Raw genomic sequence first — 21,363 nt, forward strand, 5'->3', positions numbered from 1 at the left:
ATGAAAGTAAGCTGAGTGCTGTGGCTCATACCCATAATCTCAGTACTCAGGAGGCTGGAGGCAGGATGGCCTTGAGCTTGAGGCCATCCAGGATTACAGAGTGAACTTGAGGCATGCCTGGACCATCAAGTAATAACAAAAACAAAAGAAAGCATATGAAAATGATGGGGACTGTTATGAAGGGATTTAATGTAGAGATAAGGCTTTTACATTTCATCTTTAGGCTTTTATTTTGAAGGCAACAGAGAGGCCTAGAGTGGAGGCAAATGCTGCTTGAGTCTACTGCAGGTTGGAGACAGGGCCTGAGAGAGTATCCAGCATCGTGCAGTCCCAAGAATCCATCAACGACACACAGCTGCCAAGGCCCGAATTGAACCTGTACAACTTACTGGTCAACACGTTGGGCTCTGTTAGCAAAATATATTATTAAAACAGCATTCATGATAGTTAAAATCAACCAAAAAACGTGTTGACTGCTTTTGGAGATAAAAATGAAGCAAGGACCATTAAATCATTGGGCAATTTGGAAAATCATTTTAAATAATTACATATAATAGTTAAACAACAACAACAAAAACCCAGGCCACCTTGTATAGTCCAGGCTGGCCTCAAACTTACATGCTTCTCACTTTGTACTGCTGAGAATATATGTGTTTCCACCGTGTCTGTCTCTCATGGATCCTTCTTTGTTAAGATTTGTTTTCATGTTTACGTGTGTGGGTATGTGTGCAGGCTGCAGGTGCCCATGAAGCCAGAAGAGAGTGTCGGATCCCCTGAACGAGGGTGCTGGGAACCAAACTCGGTTCCTCTGCCAAGGCAGTAGGTACTTAACCACTGAGCAGTCGCTCCAGCCCTTCTCCTGGACTCCTGGTCAGATCTCCACTGTGTGACTACCCACACCCCTGGCTCTGCTGCCCACAGAGAGTAGCAGGCACCGGTCTGACACCTGAGGAGGCCAGCAGGAGCCTTTTACAAGCTTGGCGGGTGCAGCAGACGTGGATGTTATCAGCAAACACGGTAATGCCATCGATCACGCTGGGCCAGTAGCCTCGATGGGCTTAATACAACCACAGAATGCTCCCATTCGATTGCCTGGTGGAGCCTGCGTGGTACAGGGTGCTGGACCTGGTCCCAAAGGGCCCGCCACTTGTTCGCTGTAAGAGCTTGGCCGACCCATGGAGTCCCCCCACCCCCAGTTCCTTTGTGAACTGCAAGCCTAACCCCTCAAGATGGCACAGGAGGAGCTTTGTGGGTGATATGAGGAAGTGAAGAGGGTGAGGTGAGAGATTTCACTGGGACTCAGAGACGCTGGGTCCCCAGGTGTGGCTGTGTGACCTCTGGCTCGTTGTGTGACATCTCTGAATCTCTTGTCTGTGTGACACAGGGAAGAGCAGGGTCAGGTGTGTTGAGAGAATTATTGTGATACACTGGGGTGAATAATGTATGTGCCCTGAACTAGTGACCATGACCTTAGTTAGCAATACGATCTTTGCTCTTTGCAGATGTATGTGAGGTCATATTGGATTAGAGTAGGCCCTTGAGTACAATATGGCCGGGGTCTTGCTAAGAAGAGGGAACTCTGGTCACAAGAGAAGCTCAGAGTAGGAGCTCAGGGACAGGCAAGGAGCAGGGAGGCCAGGGCTCCCTGCTAGAGCCAGCTGAAGGGGCAGGGCCCTGGTGGTGGCCTTGGCTGTGGACCTCAGCCTTCAGAGCGGTCATTTTTAGCTACCTGCTTTGTGGACATTTTGTTCCAGGGCCACAGGACCCTCACAGTACCGCCCGCCCAGGAATGTGCTGTGCAGAGCCCATCTCAGTGGGGGCTGGGGTCAGCAGTTGCCATTACCGGCACCATCCTTCATATTCATGGCTCAAGATTGTCCACCATGCCTGCAGACTCCTTTGGGGAGTCCTTCAATCTCCCTGACCCCACAACTTACTGGAGTGGCATAGGATGATGACCTGGGCTCACATTTCCCCCTTTGCCTTGCCTGGAAGAGGTGGCTGACTTCTTTAAAAAAATCTTATTTATTCTGGGGGATATGTACATGCCATGACACATGTGTGGAGGTCAAGGGACAACTCGTGGGAGTCGGGTCTTTCTTTCCACCATGTGGGTTCTGGGGAGCTACAGGTCCTCAGGCTTGGCAGCAGCCACCTTTACCCCATGAGCCATCTCGACAGCTAAGAGGTGGTGTCTGGCTTCTTTGCGCCCTCGGAGGGCGTGTTGAGGTTAAGGGTCCTGCATGCATCCTCGTATGAGGGGGTGGGGGTTGTCCCAGACACCGCCCCGTGCAGCAGCAACCCAGCCTGGTTTCGGAGCCGGGATGTTTCATAAACCTGTCTGGCAACCACATTCCTCCAGCACCCGGCTGTCACCGTGAAGTCTGTTGTGGTTTTGTGAGGTAGCTCAGGCTGCTAACCCGTGAAGCCAGCTGTGATTCACAGGGGCCTCAGAACTGGGAGCAGGTCTCCTCAGTGATGGTGGCCAGAGCCCTTGCCTCTCAGCCCCAGATTGCTCAGAGATTAACGTTGGGTCTCAGAGGTCTTCCTCCCCAAGACAGGAGGGAACCCCTGATAGCAGGGGGAGGGAGGTCACCTGGGCTGTGGAGAGAAACAACCTCAGAAGACCCCCTTCTGGTCTCTTTCTTGTCCTGGTCACATTTTTTAAGTGTGTGTGTGTGTGTGTGTGTGTGTGTGTGTGTGTGTGTGTGTGTGTGTGTAGGTTAGAGGACAACCTGTGAGAGTCAGTTCTTGTCTACCATCATATGGGGTCCACCTCAGGTCATCAGCCTTGACAGCAGGCACCTTCATTCCCTAAACCATCTTGTTGGCCCCAGGTCATCTTTTAGGGACTTGGCTTTTCCCACCTGTATAGGGATGGTTTTTGTTTTATTTTTCTTTCTTTCTTTCTTTCTTTCTTTCTTTCTTTCTTTCTTTCTTTCTTTCTTTCTTTCTTTCTTTCTTTTCTTTGTTTCTTTCCTTCTTTCTTTCTTTCTTTCTTTTCTTTGTTTCTTTCCTTCTTTCTTTCTTTCTTTCTTTTTTTTAAGATTTATTTATTTATTATGTATACAGTGTTCTGTGTGCATGTATGCCTGCAGGCCTGAAGAAGGCACCAGATGTCATTGTAGATGGTTATGAGCCACCATGTGGTTGCTGGGAATCGAACTCAGGACTGGAAGAGCAGCCAGTGCTCTTTAACCTCTGAGCCATCTCTCCGGCCCCCTTGTTTTGTTTTTCAAGGCAGGGTTTCTCTGTGTAACTCTGGTTATCTTGGAACTCACTCTCTAGACCAGACTGGCCTTGAACTCAGAGATCTACCAGCCTCTGCCTCTGCCTCCTGAATGCTGGATCAAAAGCCACCAATACTGGCTGGGCTTTTTTTTTTGGGGGGGGGGGGCGGGGGTAGGTTGAGACAGGGTCTTTCTATGTAGTCCATATGCGGCCCCAAACTCCTTATGTAGCCTAGGTTAGCCTCAAACTCATGAACTCGCTGCTTCAGCCTCCTGAGTTCTGAGGATACAGGTGTGCACCACAGACCCAGCTTAATGGGAATGTTTTAAGACTTGCTACTAGAAGTAGGGGCCCCCTTTCCTCACCTCTTCATCTCTGTATCATTTATTAAGTAGCTACAGGTAGCAGGCCAAATGGCTCAGATCTTCTGGGAAGAGCGTTTCCCAGCATCCTTTGCCACAGGCCTGTAAATTACGTTGAGACTGGACCCCATGAGGAATAGAAACAGGCAGGACTCGTAAAAGCCTTCAAGGATGCAGAGCATTTGTGGCAAGGTGCCTGGCCAAGTCCACATGTGCCTGGCCAAGTCCACATGTGAGTGGCGTTGGGGACATTAGCAGCACTCGCCATGGGGCACAGATGCAGTCTAGGTGCCCAGCCCTGTGTGGGTGTCTGTGGCAGGGAATAGCAGGAGGTCTGGGGAGTGTTTGGGACATCCATGGTAGGACGAGAACTTGGTGGCACCATGTCCAGGCTACCTTGCTGTGGACCAAGCCATGCCGGGCATTTGCCTTTCCCCGGGCCCCAGGTACGAAGTTCTACACCAGACTCTCCTGCCTCTCAGAGTTGGCGTGTGAGCCTCCTGGGGAGGGGGTCGTACATCATCACAGCCTGGAAGCCTAGCAGAAGAGGAAGGACGGGAGGCTGATGTGGTCCAGCCCAGCTAGGCTGGAGACCAAGGGAAGAGAGCCTGGAACAGAGCCTTGGGGCTTCTGAGAGATGCTTGGAGGAGACAGGTGACTATGAGAAACCAGAGTGGGGCTGGAGAGGTGGCTCAGTAGATAAGGCGCTTGAAGTGCAAACAGGGGGACCAGAGCTCGGAGCCCCAAACCCAGATTAATGCCAGGTGGGCATAGTGGCACACCTGTAAGTCCACACTCAGAAGGTGGAGACAGGATCCACAGAGCAAGGCTGGCTACCCAGGTCGTTACATTCTGGGTTCAGATCAGAGACTCTGCCTCAGTAAGGTGGAGATGATTAAAGACGACTCCCTGTATCACCCTCGTGCCTCTACATGCATGTACACACATGCACCCACACATGTGTAAACACACACACACACACACACACACACACACACACACACACACACACACACACACACGGGTTGGTTAGATCCTGGAGCACAGAGATACGGGGCATTCTGCCCCTAAGGCCTTGAACTGGCAGCAACATCCCCAAGCAAGGTTACCGCTGTGCCTTAGACCCTCAAGGCTTGGCCACCACTGACCCAGCCAGTCTGTTTGCCTCTGCCTGTGCTCACTGCACAGCTGGTTTTGGTAGAGGCTGTGGTGAAGACAGGGCTGATGGGAGAGGCAAAAGCAGATCTCTCAGGTCCCCAGCTACTGTAGTAGGCAGCACCAGGCTCCAAAGATGGCGGTGCCCCAGCCAGCACGGGGCTCTTTCAAGGTAAACCCCCTCACCTCTGCCTACATTTGAATTTCACAGAATTAGAGTGCTCTGTATTAAAAATTCTCTTTTCTTTAATCAGGCAGGGTCTCACTATGTAGCCCTGCTGGCCTGAAACTCACCACATAGACCAGGCTGGCCTCAAACTCACAGTGATCCATCTGCCTCTGTCTCTTGAGTTCTGGGGTTAGAGGCGTGGCTACCAACCTCAACCTATTGGACATCTTCATTATTTACTTATTTATTTGCATTTTCTTGAGTGTCTTTAAAACATTTTAAAATTAGTTTTTATTTACTCTATTTAATTTGGCTCTATGTGTGTGTGTGTGTGTGTGTTGTGTGTGTGTATTGTGTGTGTGTGTGTGTGTGTGTGTGCGTGTGTGTGTGTGTGTGTGTGTGTGTGTGTGTGTGCGTGTGTGTGTGTGTGTGTGTGTGTGTGTGTGTGTGCGCATGTGTGTGTGTGTGTACACATATGTTGAGAACAAGTGGTAGGAGTCAGTTTTCTCCATCCACCACTGGAGTCCCGGGGTTGAACTCAGGTCCCCAGGCTTGGCAGCAGACGCCTTTGCCTGCTGAGCCGGCTCACAGGCCTGAATCTGAGGTCTCCCGAGTGCTAGGCTTTGCAGCAGTAGGATTGGTAAATGGTGAGAACTGTGGGGGTCTTAACAGCAGTGATGTCCCATCTCTCACATGGACAGATAGCACTATTCTTGTTTTCTTGTTGCTGTGGTAAAACAGCGGAGGAGAGGATTCCTGGCTTGTGTTTCCATCGTTGAGGGAAGTCAGGGCAGAAATCCACAGTGGGGACCTAAAGCAGAAACCGTGGAGGAATGCTGCTCGATGGCTCACAGGCAGGCCCGTGCATGGCTAGCCTACGTCTATAACTCAGGACCACCTGCCCATGGGATAGTAGTGCCCGCAGTGGGCTGGGCCCTCCTACATCAGTTAATCAAGATAATCTCTCACAGGCATTTCCACAGGCCAATCTGATATGGACAACACCTTAACTGGGACTCCCTTCTCAGGTGACTCTAGGCTGTGTCAAGTTGATGACTAAAGCTACCTATGACAAGTACTCACTCACTGAGTGCTCTAAGGGCTGGTTAGCACATAGTCAGTGCTCAGGAAATAGTACTCACTTAAACACTGAAGCAGGCTCAGAAGCTGGCTGCCTTGCCCAAAGTCACACCACACTGGGTGGGGTGTCTGAATCAGGGAGTCCTAGTCTGCCTAATGGAGGAGACAATGAGTTCCCCCTCATCCACAGTCCAGCATAGGTAAAGTGAGGAGAGGAAATCCTGGTGACTTCCGACTGGCCAGTGTAGGGAAGGCCTCATAGAGGAGGGGGGTATTAGTTACTTTTCTGTTGCTGTGGTAAAATACCATGACCAGAAGCGACTTACAAAACAAATTTGTTTTAGTGTATGGTTCTAGATGACTAGAATCCATAATAGTAAGGACGCTATGGGATCAGGAGCAGGAAGCTGAGAGATCACATCTCAGCTGCAAACAGGAAGCAGCAGAGAGTGACCTAGAAGTGGGGTGGGGCTCTAAACCTTCAAAGCCCGCCCCCAGGGATGAAAATCCTCCAGTAAGGCCCTGAGTCTGGAAAGTTCCATAAGCCCCCCCAAACAGCACCACCAACCAAGTGTTCACACACGTGAGCCTTGGGGTACACTTCTGACTCAAACTACCACAGGTGATGTTTTCACCCACGGTCACACGGTGAAAGGGCCTGCTATGGAGTGACCATGGGACAAGGTCTGCTCTGAGGTGTGTAGCCTGCTCACACCCTGTGTGGGAACTAGCCCTGCCTGGGGACCATTCCAGCCATACACCAGGAGGAAGGTATGCCCACACCTGTGCTGTGTTCTCCCTCCACCTCTGCCAGCCTGGCCAGCGAGGCTTTTAGTGGTTGGAGAGCACTCTGGCCAGCCCTCCGGCTGCAGCTCACAGCTTCCTTGAGTCTCTGGGTGCTGGGTCTTCTTTCCTCTGGGCACATGTTACAGAGGCTATGAGGGTGCTGAGCCCACATGGTAAGTAGCAGTGGGCTCCCGGGGGTTTCTGGGTACAAAGCATGCTGGAGGCATGCTTCAGAGCAGCGAAATCTCAATTTCTGTCATGCAAGTGTTTGGCCACCATATATGGGTTCGGCCAGGCCTGATGTTTCCAAGGTGGCAAGTGTATCCAAGGAGCATCTTTCACGGTCTCCCTTGGACTGGTCATCTGCAGCCACTGGCCCAGAAGGGGAATGGAGAGGACAGGTCTGTGTGGTGGGAAGTCTGTCATGGGCAATTATGTTCTGGGTCATGAGGATGAGCTAGGGTAGATCAGAGGTCTGGCCAGGGCAGGTGGATTCTGAGTTGTGTTCTAGGGAGATTTAGACACCCTGGGATTCTCTTTCAACAGGAAGTGCCCTAACAGCCAGGGTGGGATAATCTTCAGCCTCTTCCTGGCCCAGGTTGTCCTGTGTACCTGTGCTCCTGGCTTGGGGTCAAGTTTGAGCTGGCATTGTCCCTGGGAGGTCTGTACCATCAGGAGTCCCTAGAGTTGTCACCAAGATGGGGAGCACCAACAGGGACCTTGGGGAGTGGCATGTGTTTCTGATTCCCCTTCTGGAGTGAACTGTGTGCCCAGCTGCAGGGATTCCAGCCTGGGCTCTCTGTTTTCAGGCCCGGCCCCTGCCCTGATTCACCACATCTTTCCTGCTCAGGCCCCATCCATTTTCACCTCCTCCAGACTCCAGGTCCACATACACCGCTCTTTGATACCCAGAAAGGCAAACAGTAGAGGCGGGGCGGGGGGGGGGGGGGGGGGCGGCGGCACTCTTGGTCCCAGCTAGCCACTGTCGCTGGTGCCCGTTCTTTGGGTGACTTCACACACACCTTTCTCCGGCCCTAGAGCTGGGGTCTATGGGGGATCACTGGAGAAGGGCTGGGGTTGAGCCCCCCTGTAAGAAGGCAAACCTTAAAGGGCACCTTTGGCTGACATGGGGTAGGTCTCTCTGTCCTCCGGCCGCTTTCTTCTCTCCGATTTTCAGCTACAGCCACCCCGAGTGGTCAGCTGTCTCCCCTGTCACTGCAGTGCTGGAGGGCCACCAGCCTCTTCTGCTCTGTTTCTTCACCAGGGAACAAGACCAACAAAGGGGTAGGGGTCCACACAGTGGACCAGGAGACACAGTTTATGTCCTGAAATGCTCCCCTTTACAGCTTTCTGAGCTGTCTCCCAACAGTGTCCCCTAATATATATTCATGGGCCTCCCTCTGGCCAGTCTCATAATGTAGCACCTCAGTTTCGCCACCTTTAAAATGGGAATGCGCATGCCTGCCGTGCATACCCCCATAAGACGAGGTAAGGGATGCAGGTAGAGTCCAGGCTGTGCTGGGACTGTCTTTGGCAGAAGACAGCTAAGCTGGCATTCCAGGCCCTGCACATCTTGGCTGTGAGGATGGTTGACGTTCACCCCCTCGCCTCCCCTGGAAGATGAAATACGGAAGCTACAGGATCCTTGTCATTTCTTCCCCGTCACCTGGATGCTGGCAAAGTTCCATGCGCAAGGTTGGGACTTGCGGGGATGACTAAGACCCGGGCGCCGTGGGAGGCTGGTTAATCAGCAGCGTCAAAACTTCCGTAGCTGTTTGCAAACAAGGGCCACCCCCAGAGGAGGAGGACAGGCTACAGGGAGCTGCTGGCAGTGGTGGCCTCAGCCAGGCGATCGATGCTGCAGATTAACACCGGTGGTGGCTGAGGCAGCCGGGTCACCAGACTGGGAGGGTGATCAGGCATGGGGCTAGCTATGTGTTCTGGAAGAATGAAGCGTCCTCAACCTGGTGCCACCCCTGACCCCCAGCCCCCTGGCTTTCCCTTCTAGGAGTAATTGACATGTTGTAAGAAGCCAGAGTGTAGTGCCAGGGTCGAGTGGGAGGAGGAATCATGTTGCTGCTGGCTGCCTGAAGAGTTCCACTCAGCGTTTCCCTGTGGGCTCCTGGATCCTGGCTGATGGGATGTCCCACAACCACCTGGGAAGGGGTTGACGAAAGAGCAGGTGGGAAGGGGACCCCGAACCAGTGCCCTTAGCCAAACCTTCCCAGGTCAGGTGACAGACACTCTGGGCCTCAGCTCTGCCAGCCTGACACACCCTGCTCTTGAGGGCTGTCCCTCAGCCTTCTCTTCATGTGCCTCCTCAGAGAGCCTTCCAGGAAGAGCGTTCCAGATTCAAGGGAAGAACTGTAAATTCGTCCTGGGCAAGGATGGCCTAAGGTGCTTCTCGCTCACATTTCTATTCCATAACACCTCAGTGGGTCAGTATAATAGCCTTATGTTCAGAAGAAACTGAGCCAGGGAGGAAGAGGAGCCCTAAGCTGGGCTTCCCATCTGCATGCTCCTGGCCCCTGAGCCCACTTCTAAGCACTGTCTCGGTCTCCCCTGACTGTGGATTGATACCTGCTCACAGCCCTTTGCCAGGAGGGAAATCTAGGACAACAGTCTAAGTAAGGGTAGTGGGATTTGGGGGCTTTTCCAAGCTCTGTCAGCTTCTGTTATAATTATACATTTAAAAAAAATTAGTCTTTTGCACATGCCTGCAAATCCCAAGCATTTAGAGCTGGTGGCACAAGGATTTCTTGAACCCAGGGTTTTGAGACTAGCCTGGGCAAGAGGGCAACATAGGAAGTTGCTATCTTAAGATAAAAACTTTATTTACATTTTCCTTTGGTGTGTGTGTGTGTGTGTGTGTGTGTGTGTGTGTGTATTGCCTGCGTGTATGCCTAAGCATCACAAGCATGTAGTGTCCGCAGCGGCCAGAAGAGGGTGTCAGATCCCCTAGAATTGGAGTTACGGGGGATTGTGAACCACATGTGGGTGCTGGGAACTGAACTCTGGTCTTCTACAAGAGCAACAAGTACTTAACTGCTCACCCATTTCTCTAGGCCCCTCCCATTCAAAAACTCATTCATTTCTTGTATATGTGGGAGCATGTGTATGCTATGGCACACTATTGAGGTCAAGGACAGTTTATGAGAGTCAATTCTTTCCTTCCATTATGGGTGCTAGGGTTTGAATTTAGGGTTGGTGGCAAGTACCTTTATCTAATAAGGCTTCTTGAAGTACCTCTAAATAAAAGCTTCCAAAACACAACAGGGCCTGCTCAGGGGTAACGGACCACACCAAAAAAAAAAAAACCCCAAAAGCCCAACCAAACACCAAAACTTCAAGTGAAAACGGGATCACTGAGGCACAGATGGAGAAGATGAAGGATGGAGGCACAGGGAACAGGAAGCGAAGCCAAAGAGTCTGGGGAGGAGCTAGGCTAGGCTTTGTGCTTGGCTGAGAAGATAGTCTGGGAGGTGTTGTGGGGGTAGGCGGGGTTTGTCCACTGCGCCTCTCCCAGGGCCACTCCTCTTTGCTTTTATTTAATTATTTGTTTGTTTGTTTTTGATACAGGGTCTCACTCTGTAGCTCTGGCTGGCCTGGAACTCATTTATCCACCTGCCTCTGCCTCCAGAGTGCTGGGATTAAAGGTGAACACACACACACACACACACACACACACACACACACACACACACACACCTTCTCTGGGTCATCCTTGCTAAATCTTTTTATTACCTGGCATTTATGGGATTAAAGGTGAACACACACACACACACACACACACACACACACACACACACACACACACACACACACTCCTCCTCTGGGTCATTCTTGCTAAATCTTTTTATTACCTGGCCCTTAAGTACATTATCACCCCACTGTTTGCATTCCTCTCATTTTTTTAGACTACAAGAGATGATAAGGATGAGAAAGCCTCTATTTGAATGCCAAATTCCTCAGCAGGGCAGAGGTAGAGTTTTAGCTGCCTTCCTGGGAGTGGGGGAGTGCCAATTTAATGAGGCCTCTGGGCAAAGGGTGAAAGGCCGTGAGGTCTGAGGATTTCAAAGTTAGGTTTGGAGGGGGCAAGGGTTGTGAGAATTGTTTCATCCTGTTAACGTGGCTTTTAGAACGTGGGGACCCAAAAGGATCAGGTAGGGGGTACAGGAGACTGGATGGGAGGTACTTATTCCTTCAGGAATCCCCGGTGACTCTGGGCACGGAGTCTACAGCCAACAAGGGCTGGAGGAATGTATAGCCTGGCCAAGAGAGGTCCAAGCCCCTGTCCCTTTGTGCTTCTAATGTGCCCAGGCTGAACAAGCTGTGGGACTGGGTGCAGACTGCTGTCACCTTCCCATGGTCCCCTCCAGCTCCTTCCGTGTTCGTGATGGACAGCTTCAGGAGTATTGGAAGATGTGAGTTTCATTCAGCAGGACCACTTAATTTGAGAGTCAACTCTAGAATGTTCTCGTCCTTCAAGGGTTTGTTACCTGGGTACAGAGGCACGTGCCTGTAGTTACAGCTCCTTGGAAAGCTGAGGCAGGAGGATTACTTCTGCCTAGGAGTTTGAGGCTAGTCTGGGCAACAGCAATCTCTCCCCGTGCCTTATGTCAAAGCAAAACCCAAATAAATTTAAGTTTCTCCAGCATGAAGATAATCCAGATGCAGGGACTTCTTTCTGACTATACTGAAATATCTGTCTAAGGATCCTTCTGTCTGCTAGGAACAACCCTGCATCTGCTTTGAGTGTGTTTCCTGCATCCTGCTCTTGGAATCCTACTATATGCTAACTGTATACTCCGTCATGTTTGTGACGCCAGGCACCAGACTGAAGTTTTTGAGGCTGTGAAGTCTGGAAAGGGCCCTGTCCTCCAGGAGGGGGTAATGTTGACAGGACAGGCCACAGTGACGGCCCTGGTGGTGGGGTGGGGTGTGTGCACTGGTAGGGATGGGAAACCTTCTGCTGCCTGCCGGGGGCCTGTGAGTGAAAGGGAAGGTGGCCTGCTGGACTTGCAGAACTCGAAGGTCATCAAGAACTGATGAGATAAAGGTGTGTGTGTGTGTGGGGGGGGGTGTTGTAAAGGAATGAGACTTCCCTGGGGCATTTGTGAAGGCCGGAGGTGACTGGCCAATGGACTTTTAGAGGCTGAAAAATCTTGTCTGCTTATCTGTGATGGACTTTGGACACTAGGAGAAAGAGAAAAAAAAAATCACAGAAGGGTTTTCTCAATTCTCCTTTCTGCCTCCCTCTGGGGAAGAGCTCTTGGGCCCTTGGCTACTTCAGATAGGTGTGAGGGTTATGGCTGTCATGCCCTTTGAGGACCTAGACGCCCCTGCGGACCCCTGCCCTCAGATGTGGGTGTAGGTTTGCAGTGTGCTGGCCACTGCCTTTTATCTGGCCCTAGACAGCGCCATCTCTAAAGCGGGCAGGAAGCATCAAGGCCAGGGCTGTGACGGCCTGACCTGGTTAGCGTGGCCAGGAGTCTGGGAGATCTTTCACATTTCCCATGGTTAGGAGAGAGCTGGCAGCCTCTGTTGAAACTGCCCGGGAAAGGGAGTTGGTATGCAATTCCTGGTAACCAGCAGACTTTGAACTTAAATCCTCTCATTAGCCTCCCCAGTGGCTAGGATGACAGGCCTGTGCCACCAAGACCGGCAGAGTGTGAATTCTTAAATTCTTCATAATCAGTCGAACATTTTTAAGCTAGAGCCTTGCTGGAATTTTAAGAATGCTTCCTCCTAATCGGAAACCGAAAACACCAAATCAAGGGGTGAGGTCCCACCAGCCCTTGAGTACCCGTAGCAGTTAATGGTCCCTGGGGCAAGAACATTTTCTTCAGGTCTGTAACTGCTAGTTAGGTAATAATCCCTCACCCAGGATCTTATAAGAAATCCTAAAAGCCGGGCGGCGGCGGCGCATGCCTTTAATCCCAGCACTCGGGAGGCAGAGCCAGGCAGATCTCTGTGAGTTTGAGGCCAGCCTGGGCTACCAAGTGAGTCCTAGGAAAGGCGCAAAGCTACACAGAGAAACCCTGTCTTGAAAACCAAAAAAAAAAAAAAAGAGTACATTACACACACACACACACACACACACGAGTGAAAATGTTACAACATAGCCCATTATTATGTGTAACTAATAGGTGTGAATAAAAATCAAATAAAAACGGGGAAAAAAGAATGCTTCCTCCTAATGCCTCAATCTTCATGTTCCCCTGCCTGGTGCTTCCTGTGTTCCCACGGAGGCCCTCGATGTACGGACATATATATGCACACGTCTCTGCTGGACTCGGAGTTTGCCAGCGAACCTTTCCTCTCGTGAACAAGTGGACACAGGATGTGCTGCCTCCTGGGCTGAGCAGGATCCCACAGGAGCTTGTGGCTAAAGAGCCCAGCACAGTGCCTGGCACTGAGTTCGGGCTGAATAAGTGGTGTCTGTTATGTGCCCAGGGAACGGTTGTGCTAGATGAAGTGTTGGCAGCCTTTATTCCCGGTGGGCGGGACTGTGCTTACAATGGACATCCACTACTTTTGTGATCGGAGAAAAGGGAACAATAAACGTTTTTATTAATTAAAAAAAAAAAAAAAACAGCCACTGACTTTGGCTTTGCTAGGAGGAAGTTGAGGTTAATGTCAGTGTCCCAGCCCTTAGGCAGGACAAGGCTTTTGCTTTTATACTCAAATGTTAATGATAGACAACCCTCTGCCCCACGAATGGAGCCTCCAATAAATATAGTGCTTGCTTCCAGCTGTGGGCTTATTGTACTGTTCTGGTACCAGGCACTCTGTGGGGCCGACGCCGGTGTCCCCGTCTTGGTCCAGATTCTGTCTCCGACTGGACGACGCAGCAGCTGGAATCAGGCCCATCTGAGGCTGCAGACCCTCTGGAGTTCCCTCCTAGGCCATCCTCGCCAAGCCTGCCGGGGCAGACCCCCACCCTTCTCAGGTTATCTGGGGACCATCAGCCTCTGCTGGATGGGCTCCTGCGCCGCTTTCTCCTTCCGCACCCTCGAGTGGGCATACTGCGACTGAAATAAATGCTTCTCTGTGTGGGAGACAAAGAACAGAGTGGCTCCTCTGGGTCAGCTGTCTCTCTTGGCTGGCTAGGCCTGCTCTCTCCCAGGCCTCTTCTGAGGCTCTCAGGCGCCCCAGGAGGAGCTTTGAAAGACAGATCGGGGGCTGTAATACTCGGAGCTGTTTGGCTGGAGCTTATGAGAATGTGTTACCTTAACAAACCCCAAGCAAGCTGCTCAAGATGCTCATTGGCTGGGGAGCAGGGGCGCAGCTGGAGAGGCAGTATGGCAGGCAGGTCGAAGAGAGAGAGTGTGTGCATGCCCGCATGGCAGAGCAGGTGAACGTGTGTGTGTGTATAGGCTTGATCTCGTGTGCAAGAGCATGTCCGAGAGTGTTAGAATGGGAAAATGTATTCTTAAGATGCGAGTCTGTGCGCCGGGATGTGTGTGAATCTCAGCTGGAGTGCCTGAAACTTCTGCCCCTGGGTTAGGGGCGGAGTGCAAACCGTTTGAGGGTGAGTGTAACCGTTTCTCAGTGTTAACACCTGGGTTGTGAGTGAGAGGTCGCCGGCGTTCCTGTGGGCCAGGCAAAGGGCGAGTGTGCAGGCACGCAGTGCAGTGTGTGCAGTGGAGGGTGTGAGCCTGCTCCGAAGGCGCAGGCAGGTGTGCCGGGGCGCGTGCACCAGAGGGTGTACACATAAATTGTACCCGCCCGTGCTGGGGGTAGGAGTAGAAGGGGGCATGCGCCCGGGGCAGGCGCGTGCGCGAGAGTGCGCGTGCCCCCCGCCGGAGCCCGTTGCCATGGGAACGCGCCGCGGCCTGAGTTAATCATTTCCTGTGGAAAGTGCGGGAGGGGCGGGCGCGGGGCGGGCCGAGGAGGCGGCGGCGGCGGCGGCGGCGTGGAGCTGCCTCGCGAGGGCGGGCCGGAGCGGGCCGAGCCCTGGGCTCTGCGGCGACGCTGGGATCCTGTCTCCGCTAGGCCGGTGAGTCGGGGTCCGGGCAGGCTAGGACGGGCTGGGACCGGTTCCTCCAGGCTTGCCCGATGGGCGCCGCGCCCACCCTGCCGGGGGACCCCTCCGTCCGGATCACTCGCCCACGCGGCGGCCGGGCCCCAGGGACCCGGCTGTGCTTGGGGGTCCCACTGCGTCGTCCAATCGGAGATTCTCGCAGGGACCTGGCCTTGAGGGGTGGCACGGCCTCTGGGGTCTCGCCGCCGAGACCCGCTTCCGATTTCATTGGTGGGGAATGTGCAGAGCCGACCTGGGAGCTGCCTGTCAACCAGCGCGCCCCCTTCCCCCGCACGGGTCCCTCCCAGGAAGGCTGCAGTTGGGGCCCACCCTCTGTGTCCCCGGGTAGTTGCTTTCTCTGGCCTGGCCCGAGGTGGGGTGCGCCAGCCCCTAGGTTAGGAGGAAAGGCCTCAGAGATAACCCTCACAAGCCCAGACGAATCAAGTCATTGACAGCTGCAGCTCAGGAATCCCTGCAGGGAGGGGGCGCCCAGACGCTGTCTGTCCCCCTTCAGCCTTTCTACTCCAAGTAACAGCGGAACTCTGGCTGATACAGCGAAAGGCCCGGTCCAGAGACAGTTTGAAGAGGAAGCTGGGTTCAAATTCTTAAGTCCGTCTGTCACCTCCCACCCTTGAATGCATGTCTCAAGCTTAGGCATTGGGACTACCCAAGCTTCACCTTCCTTAGTGTCCTTCTGCCCCAGACTGGGTGAGTGCCCTTCCCAGCCTGGTAGGATTTTTCCCCGTGCCCTTGGCCAGAGAGAGTCATTTGCTAGGAATGCAGCCCCGGAACGGTTCTGTGTGTTTGTGTGGCTGGACTTCAGGGCCCGAGGTAGTGAGTTCTGCACGCTGTATGGGCACCAGGGAGCAGAGAATTTGACGTCTGGATTCCCCCCAGAACATGTTCTGTGTGCCAGGGAAAACCTAGCCCAGTCTAGCCAGCCCCAAAATGCTCACCCAGGAGAACCAAGCCGTCTTCCAGCCGTGGCGTGTGTATAGGTGACTGTGAAGTCTACTCCCCGGTCTTTGCACTGTCTCTGGTCTACGACAGGAGGAGGGCAGCTCTACCAGGCTGGCTTAAACCCAGACAGGCGAGTGCCCCTCCCCCAACCGGCCTCCACATTCACCCACCCATGGGACAGTACACCAAAAGATAGCATCTCGGGCTCATTCTACATGCCAGCGCTTCATACGTGCCCTGTCTGCTGCCTGTGCCAGTCCTGTGAAGGGCATCTCTCACCACTTTACACATGGAGATAAGACCAAGACTGGGCGATTCATTCTCCTAGGTGGCAGGGCTAAGGCCTGAGCCAATCTCATAGCTCTGCCCCGTGAATTCCAGATGAGCAGAGGTCCCGGGACCCTAAAATCAGACACTTCGTGTATGAGGGTATGTGCTTCTCTCTGGGCCTGGAACCCTGGGCTTGTTTGAGATTCCTTGAGATTCCTGACGTCACATCAGGGTTTCCAGCTGCTAAATTCAGCTGCCTTTTCCTCTTGGGGATCTAGCACACACCCTTCCTCTTTCTTCAGGCTTGCCTCTCCAACTTCCCCTTCCTGATAGCACAGAAATAATGGTCTCCTACCTCTGGCCCCCACCCCCAGACTGAGCTGATGTCCCCTGGAACTCTGTCCTACATGGTCTCACCTGCAGAGGACGGTCCTCCCTTCGTTCCCCGTTGGCCTGCAGGGTTGGCTTTATGCCCAGCTCTGTGCCAGGCTGCCCGGGGAGGACGTTTGTACCTGCTCCTCCTGCTTCTGCACCTTCCACGCATCTCCGAGCATCAGCGGTGTGGGGTGACTTACATGGATCAGCATCTTCCTGACCCTTTGTTCCACATCCCTGCCCCCTTCCCGGTGGGTACCCCACACTGTCGTCAGTCAAGGAAGGAAGAGACCAGGACCCCACTGTCTTCAGTACGTGGCCCTGTGAGCATCAGATCTGAAGTCTTCGGTCTCCGACCCCAGATTCTTGCTTATTTCTCTGCCTCTAGATGCTTTGTTCCTGCCCCTCTGTCTGATCTCACATGCCACCTCTCCCCTGTCTCAGCTCGTCTCCTTCCCATCCTAGCTAAACTTCCCCCAGAGAAGGAAACAGCTGCCTCCTCTGCCCTCTCCAAATCCTTGAGCCACTTTGAACTTGCTTTGCAGCCTAGGCTGGTCTGGAACTTGCAGCCTTTGAGTGCTGGGATGGTAGGTGTGAGCCCCCGCCCAGCTCTCTCTAGGGCTTTCTCTTACTTCGCCATGGCCACCTGACTGTCCTACTTGCTCTCCAGACACTTCTGAGGACCTCCCACCTCCAGTCACTGTTTCCACCCCCAGCCCAGCCCTGTCCTTACTTAATCCTGCCTCGGTCTGTCTTGCCGATTTCACCCTCACCTTTAGCAGTGGTGGCCTTTAGGACTGAGTCTCGGTGGCTGCTCCTCCTTTCCAGGCTTTGGTTCGTGTGTGTGTGTGTGTGTGTGTGTGTGTGTGTGTGTGTGTGTGCATGCGCGCACGCATGCTCGCACACTTCAGGATACTCATGTAGTAAGGTATCGTGGAGCATGTGGGCACAGCTCTGTGAGCCCCTCACGCTCAGGGGGGGGCGGGCCGCGGAGACAGACCCTGTTCCACACGTGTTCTCGCTGCCTGGCAGGGGGTTGTCAGTACAGTGAGGGGTGGGGAGATGGAAAGTGTCCACAGTCCCAGGAGCTCTGTAGCAAGTCCCTTGGGTGCCCAGCTCAGTCTGCACACCAAACTCCGTGGTGCCTCTTTAAGCTGACTTTGCTTCTGCAGCTGGCCTCGACAAAAGTCTGGTCAGCTTAAATGTTCCTGAGGCTGCTCTGCACACAGTAGGTACTCAAGAAAGACTTTTGAGGAACATGGTGGGTCAGGGACAGTCTGGGCTACATACTGAGACGCTGTCTCAAATAACCAAACTCAAAACAAAACCTCCAAATCCAAAAATCTGTGCTTGAACTCTCCATTTGTCCACTTCCTATCCTGGATCCGTGCTCCTAGCGAACCTCTCTAACCCGCCCTAACCTGTTTGTACTGTGTAAGTTTGTTTGTGTTTGAGACAGGGTTTCACTATGCAGCCCTGGCTGGCCTTGAACTCGCTGTGTACACCAGACTGGCCTTGAACTCTGCCTCTGGAGTGCTGGGATTAAAGGCACGCACCACCACTTCAATAAACCTTTACCTAACGCTGTGAAGGTTTGTGGGAGGTTTGTTCTCTTCTGACTGGATGTTTGAGGGTCCATTCTTTCTAATCAGATGACTTCTGCTGGTGCCCAGCACATAGTAGGCACTCAATAAATGATTATGAAAGAACTGAATGAATGCCTGGCAGGGTGCCCGCCACACCCTCAATACCGAGTTACTTGTGTGAATGTGTGAATGAACTGGCTCTGAGGATTTGCTGAATGTAAACCCAGCTTGCCCCTGGCCCCGAGCCAGCCTCTTCTGAGCCCCTCCTCAGTGAGATGCTAATACTCAGGAGTATTCGCTGCTGGGCCGCTGGCTTGGGACACAGCCCGAAGGCTGAGACTTAAGCAAGCAGCTGGGTGCAATTAGAAAATGAGATGTCACGGAGGAAAAGGATTAAACTTACCACTGCTTGGAAGCATGGGCTTGGAGCTTCCTCCACACGGGGCTGCTACCCAGTGTGGCCCCTCGAAGATCTTCACCGTGAGTGGCAGACACAGATTCGCTCCTGGCCCATTTGGAAATGCCATAGTCAGTACCGAGGCCCCTCCTGTGAGTCCAGGGTCCTGAGGGGTTGCTACACTTGGGGTGCTATCCTAGGTAGCAGGGGGCCCCTGTTTGCAGACCCTTCCAGACGGCACAGCATATGGGCGACCCACGCCTCTTAAACGCCTTTCCCCTTGTTCTCGCCACAGGCTGCCCGGCACCCAGAAGAGGCTGCTGAGCCCCGGGCCATGGTCCCCTCTCGCAGGACGTGGAACTTGGGAGCCACGCCTTCACTGCGGGGCCTGTGGAGAGTGGGCCGGGTCCAGGAGCCCAAGCCTGGGATGGCTCGCCCCGCCCCAGCCAGCCCAGCCGCCCGCCCTTTCCCACACACCGGCCAGGGGAGATTGAGAACTGGTGAGTCCGCATTTTTAGAATGCCTCTTCTTTTCCCTTCCTTCCTCCAGATCCCAGAGATGAGACTGAGGTTTCTCGCGGTTCCTAAACTCAGTCAGAGCTGTCAGGTAATTACAGGGTAGCCAGCAGCTCAGAGCCGGCTGGGCGTGGAGCGCAGCGCAGCTCAGCGTCACCGGGTGCTCCTTCCCTGCGTCCAGCCGGGGAGGAGGAGAAGGCTGGGGCCGGTTAAACTTTAACAGTCCGTAGCACCGCGGCATCAGCTTCATTCCCGCCAGCCGAACCAGCTCAGGGACTCTGAGATCTCACTTGGGTGCTCTCTAATATCAGCTGGAGGTCGGTAAACAAGGTAGGTGAAGCGGCTGACCTCCTGGGTGCCCTGCTCAGCGCCTACACCTGATTCTGCCAGGCTGCCCTGGACAGGAGTGAGGAGGGAAGGCAGGCTGCTCCGTGTTGCCCAGCCGACTTTGGGTGTCAGGCCCTGGGTTTTCGGTGTCAGCCAGCCAACGCTGCTTTCAAAGCGATCCTACCAGCAGGTCTATAGAGGGAGAGGGTCCTGGAGCCTGGGCCATGTCTGTACCCCAGGGAGCTGTCAGCAGTCGGTTTTCTGGGTCATGTCCCAGGTGCTGAGACTGTCAAGGAGCCAGCGGCTCCTCTGTTCTGGGTAGGCGCTGGGTGTGGGGGTGAGGAGCTGCCCTGACCCTTTCCCCAGCTCTGTGTGGGCAGGTAGGCAGGGTGCCCCGGTTGTGTGGGAAGGCAGGGTTGTCCAGGAGAACTGCCTTCAGGGGCTTGCTGCCTTCTGCTCGTGTTCAGATTACCGGCCTGGCCCCCTGGGCCATGAGTCCATGGGGTCTAAGGCCCTCAGTACACAGAGAGGGGTACGTGAAGGCTCAGAGAAGGCGGGTAACAGATTCCCGCCGTCTCCCTTTCTAACTGTAACCCGTTCTCTCTGCCCATGGTAGCCAGGCAGTGCTTTGAAGCTTTGCGATTGCCCGGGACCGGCCACCCCCTTATACCCTGGGAGCCCTCAGGCAAAGCAGGGGCTCTGTGGGTCGTCAGAGCTGGTGGGTTGAAAAGGCAAAGGATGGACTCTACAAGCTTGTCCCCGGGGTCTGAATGTAATAGAGACGAGTATGACTTTTCCGGTAAAACAAAACAAAACATTTCACCTTGGAAAACTCACTAAGTTTTTCATCTACTCTGTGTGTGTGTGTGTGTGTGTGTGTGTGTGTGTGTGTGTGTGTGTGTGTGTGTGTGAATGAAATGAATACAGTGACTTTAGAGACTTCTAGCCACTTTATAAACTTAAGATACAGGTCCAGTGAAACCCGAGTGGGACAGACAGGCACAGGCTTGGCACCTGTGAGTCTCAGTCACCAAGGGCACCTCAGCCCCCCCTCCCCATATATCCCCCTAGTCATACTGTCATCGGGAGAGGGACAGGCAAGCAGGGCTGGTGGGCACATGGGGTTTGAATGTAAGCCCCGGGTGACACTCTTGTAGTGTTAACTATTCAGGGTCTCTGGTTTTCTGCTTGCCTGACAAGGGGAGTGTCCTCCACCTCCCTGGGTGGGTGTGATGGCGGTTGCTATCATATTGATAGTATCTGTGGGTCCTGGCTGTGCCTAAATTCTCTTTGATCCTCACCATGGGGTTATGCCCCCAGGATATTAGTTTACCCCGGGGTCATGGCTGTGCATTTTTTTTAAAACATGGGGTCTTACTATGGCTGCCTGGAACTTGCTTTGTAGACCAGGCTAGCTTTGAACTTACAGAAATATGCCTGCGTCTGCCTTCGGAGTACTAGGATTAAAAGCATGTGCCTGGTGAAAAAAAAAAGCTTCCATTTATTGATTTTTTTAAAAAGATACTTATTATTTTATTTTTAATTATGTGTTTTTGTCAGTGTGTAGTTTGTGAGAGCAGGTACCTACTGAGTTCAGAAGTATCCAATCCCTTGGAGCTGGACCCATAGGTAGTTGTAAACTACCCAGTGTGGGTGCTGGAACAAAACAGCGTTTTGCAAGAGCTCTATGTGCTCTGTGACTGAGCCGTCTCTCCAGCTGTCTCCACCTTAGCCCAGCTGGAGGGGAGGGGAGGGGGTCCTGCCCCAGGAGAGGCCCCAGAGGATGATGCGCTTTAGCTGTTCTGGAAACAGCAGGGACCAGGCCACCCAGTGTGGGTTTGGTCTTAATGAAGGCCAGGGAGAAATTGCCACCTAGAGGCAGCCTGGGTAATAAAGCTGTGTCCCTGTGTACAGTTCACTCAGTGTCTCGGCTGCTTCTTGCTGCTCTCTGCAGAGGAGCTGATGGACAAGTGTGGACCCCAGAAGCCACTGTGGCAACTAGAGAGCCCCCAGTAGGGCCTTGGGTACCCTCCAGAGAAGAATCTCAGGGTCCCTTTTGGTAAGAAAATCAGGTAGCCCCAACCTGTCCCTACCCATGTTTCTGTGTGGAGAGAGCCTGTAAGG

At 53.3% G+C, this 21,363-nt stretch overlaps 1 protein-coding gene across 23 annotated transcripts in view; it reads left to right on the forward strand.

Moving 5' to 3' along the window:
- Kifc3 (kinesin family member C3) overlaps positions 1–21,363 on the forward strand; it is an 89,177-nt gene that overhangs the window by 40,487 nt on the left and 27,327 nt on the right. For 6 of the 23 annotated variants that reach the window (XM_076571635.1, XM_016003756.3, XM_076571636.1 and 3 more), the window contains exons 1-2: positions 14,663–14,785; positions 18,693–18,897. In XM_076571635.1, coding sequence (XP_076427750.1) covers positions 18,732–18,897 — 166 coding nt within the window. In that variant the 5' untranslated portion in view covers positions 14,663–14,785; positions 18,693–18,731. Of the gene's footprint in view, positions 1–14,101; positions 14,318–14,662; positions 14,786–18,255; positions 18,550–18,692; positions 18,898–18,946; positions 19,243–21,193; positions 21,299–21,363 lie in introns of those variants that run through there. The other 17 variants (XM_076571639.1, XM_076571633.1, XM_042277273.2 and 14 more) reach the window with 13 other exon arrangements.

The sequence above is a fragment of the Peromyscus maniculatus genome, chromosome 5, assembly GCF_049852395.1.
Source record: "Peromyscus maniculatus bairdii isolate BWxNUB_F1_BW_parent chromosome 5, HU_Pman_BW_mat_3.1, whole genome shotgun sequence".
NCBI lineage: Eukaryota > Metazoa > Chordata > Mammalia > Rodentia > Cricetidae > Peromyscus > Peromyscus maniculatus.